This window comes from Galeopterus variegatus, unplaced genomic scaffold (assembly GCF_000696425.1).
Source record: "Galeopterus variegatus unplaced genomic scaffold, G_variegatus-3.0.2 Scaffold9133, whole genome shotgun sequence".
Taxonomy (NCBI): Eukaryota; Metazoa; Chordata; class Mammalia; order Dermoptera; family Cynocephalidae; genus Galeopterus; species Galeopterus variegatus.
The window spans coordinates 48,600-50,563 of record NW_007735244.1 but is presented as its reverse complement, the minus strand read 5'-3'; the positions used below and the strand labels follow the sequence as shown (position 1 = coordinate 50,563).

Below are 1,964 nucleotides of genomic sequence, written 5' to 3'. Positions count from 1 at the left end.
GCAGGAGGAGGAAGGAGGAGGGGTGGGGTTGAGGCCTGTGGCACCCCCCTCATTCCTGCAGAGGAGACCAGGGGGCTTCCAGTGGTGGCTTGGTCATTGCTGGACTGGATGCAGATGTCAGGGGGGTGGGGGCCCGGGGAGCTTCCTGCTGCGGCTCAGAGGTTGTTGATGGGCTGGTTGTGGGTGTTGGGGGGGCACCCCATAGACATTTTTGAAGGACCTTTCATACAACATGGTTGCATAATTGTTTATGTTTTTCTGTTGCAGGATCACACCGCCACCTGGGGACGACCGTTTTTCCTTTTCAGGGTATAACACATTTCCTGTCTCTGTTTTCTAAGCCTGATTCACTGCAGCCAGCCCACTTATGGAGTTACTGCAGACTGAGCACAGCCAGGGCCCCACGGTGAACTGGTGAATAACTGCGGGGACGCCCTCACCCTTTACTTTGTGTGGGACTCTCAGTCAACATCTCCTCCTACAAGCTTGTGAAGGAAAGGGTCCAACGGGATATAGGCTGAGAGCACCAAAGTTCTGGGAGTGTGGAGGCGGGAGAGGAATTTCTGCTCATGGACAGACATGGGGGCAAACCAGAGTCTGAGTCCATGTCCCTGAACATTCAGGTCTAGGACATGAGGACCCCAAAACACACAGGCGAGAGTTGTGTAGGCACCATCCTCTCCTCCTTCCCAGGTGACACAGAGGTTCTTGTGAAGGTCACAGAGTCAAAAGAGTTACATACCTTTTAGTTTTTGATCTGCTTTACCCCCTAGACCCTCAGTGTTTGCATCAGAAAAATAAGCAAATCAGACTAGATCCCGTGCACCCCAAAGTGCATTCTATGGATCACTGGTTCTAAGAGGAACTCTGCGAAAATCAGATAAGACTGGAAAACACTGCACCCAACACTCCTGAAGAGTCACAGTTCACACTGGCTGTCTTCTCAGCAGTCCTGCAGGAAACAGCCTGTCTCACTTGGCTTAATCATTTGTTTCCCGAGTTTCTCTGACCATGGAGACTCTTCCCACTCCTTCTACACTTCCATACACCTACACCTTTTTGGTCTGTATGACATCTTAGTGCGTTGTTCTCAGAAGCAGTAGACCTCTGTGATGTCTCCAGGCTGAGAAGCCCTATGATGCGTGGTTTGCAGATCTTCCCACCACATAAGAAAAGGCAAGGGGTGGAGGTGGGGAGGCGGGGTGTTGTCAGAGTCCTAAGAGCAGTGGGGGTCTTGGTGCACCACCTCAGAGGACCTGCGGACTAGCACTAGCACACAAGAGGTGAGGCCTTGCCAGGCGAGTCCAAAGGAGGGGGGTGAAATCCCAGTTAGAAGAACTAGGTCTTAGTGGTCAATAAAGAGAGGATCTGAACCAAGAGGTAGGCTCCAGGCAGTTGTGTCTCAGTGTCTGTTAAGTGGCTCCATTTTTTTTCAGCCAAGGAATGGAAGGAGCATTGAAGACAAGGCCCGGTAGATGGTCCAAGGTCAGCCTCACTGTAGATTTTCTCTTCCACGCAAATGCTGTGTATCCAACTGGGGAAGTGAGAGGCAGCCAAGCAGGCCATTTTGCAAAGAAAGAGGGACCATGTGGAGCCCCCAAGGACACTGTCCCTCCCTTTTCCTGCTCACAGTGTCACAGAGACCCCGCCCTAACCTGGCAGAAGCAGCTGTCCCAGGCAACGCCCCAGCCTTTGCTTCCACACTTGGCTCTTTGGAGGTGTGTTGTCACCAGCTATGGCTGTCATGGAGACAACAGCTGCCCGCAGCCCAGTGGGGCCCTCTGATGAGGAAAACGTCACCCTAGGATGCTTAGATGGAGCACCAAGGAGCCCCTGGAGGCTACCAGGCACTCAAAGGTGCTCTGAGACCCAGAGTTTAAATCTGGGGAAATGTTTGGCCTTTGGGCTTGTGGAAGAGCAAATCCACACACAAGGGCAGCTCGGGGCCCCCTCTGTCTCTCATG

General features: G+C 52.8%; 1 protein-coding gene across 1 annotated transcript in view; it reads left to right on the top strand.

Moving 5' to 3' along the window:
- NMS (neuromedin S) overlaps nucleotides 1-1,964 on the top strand; it is a 14,529-nt gene that overhangs the window by 11,532 nt on the left and 1,033 nt on the right. The window contains exons 7-8 of the mRNA XM_008593442.1: nucleotides 268-309; nucleotides 1,437-1,485. Of these exons, the coding sequence (XP_008591664.1) occupies nucleotides 268-309; nucleotides 1,437-1,475 (81 nt within the window). The 3' untranslated portion in view covers nucleotides 1,476-1,485. The remainder of the gene's footprint in view (nucleotides 1-267; nucleotides 310-1,436; nucleotides 1,486-1,964) is intronic.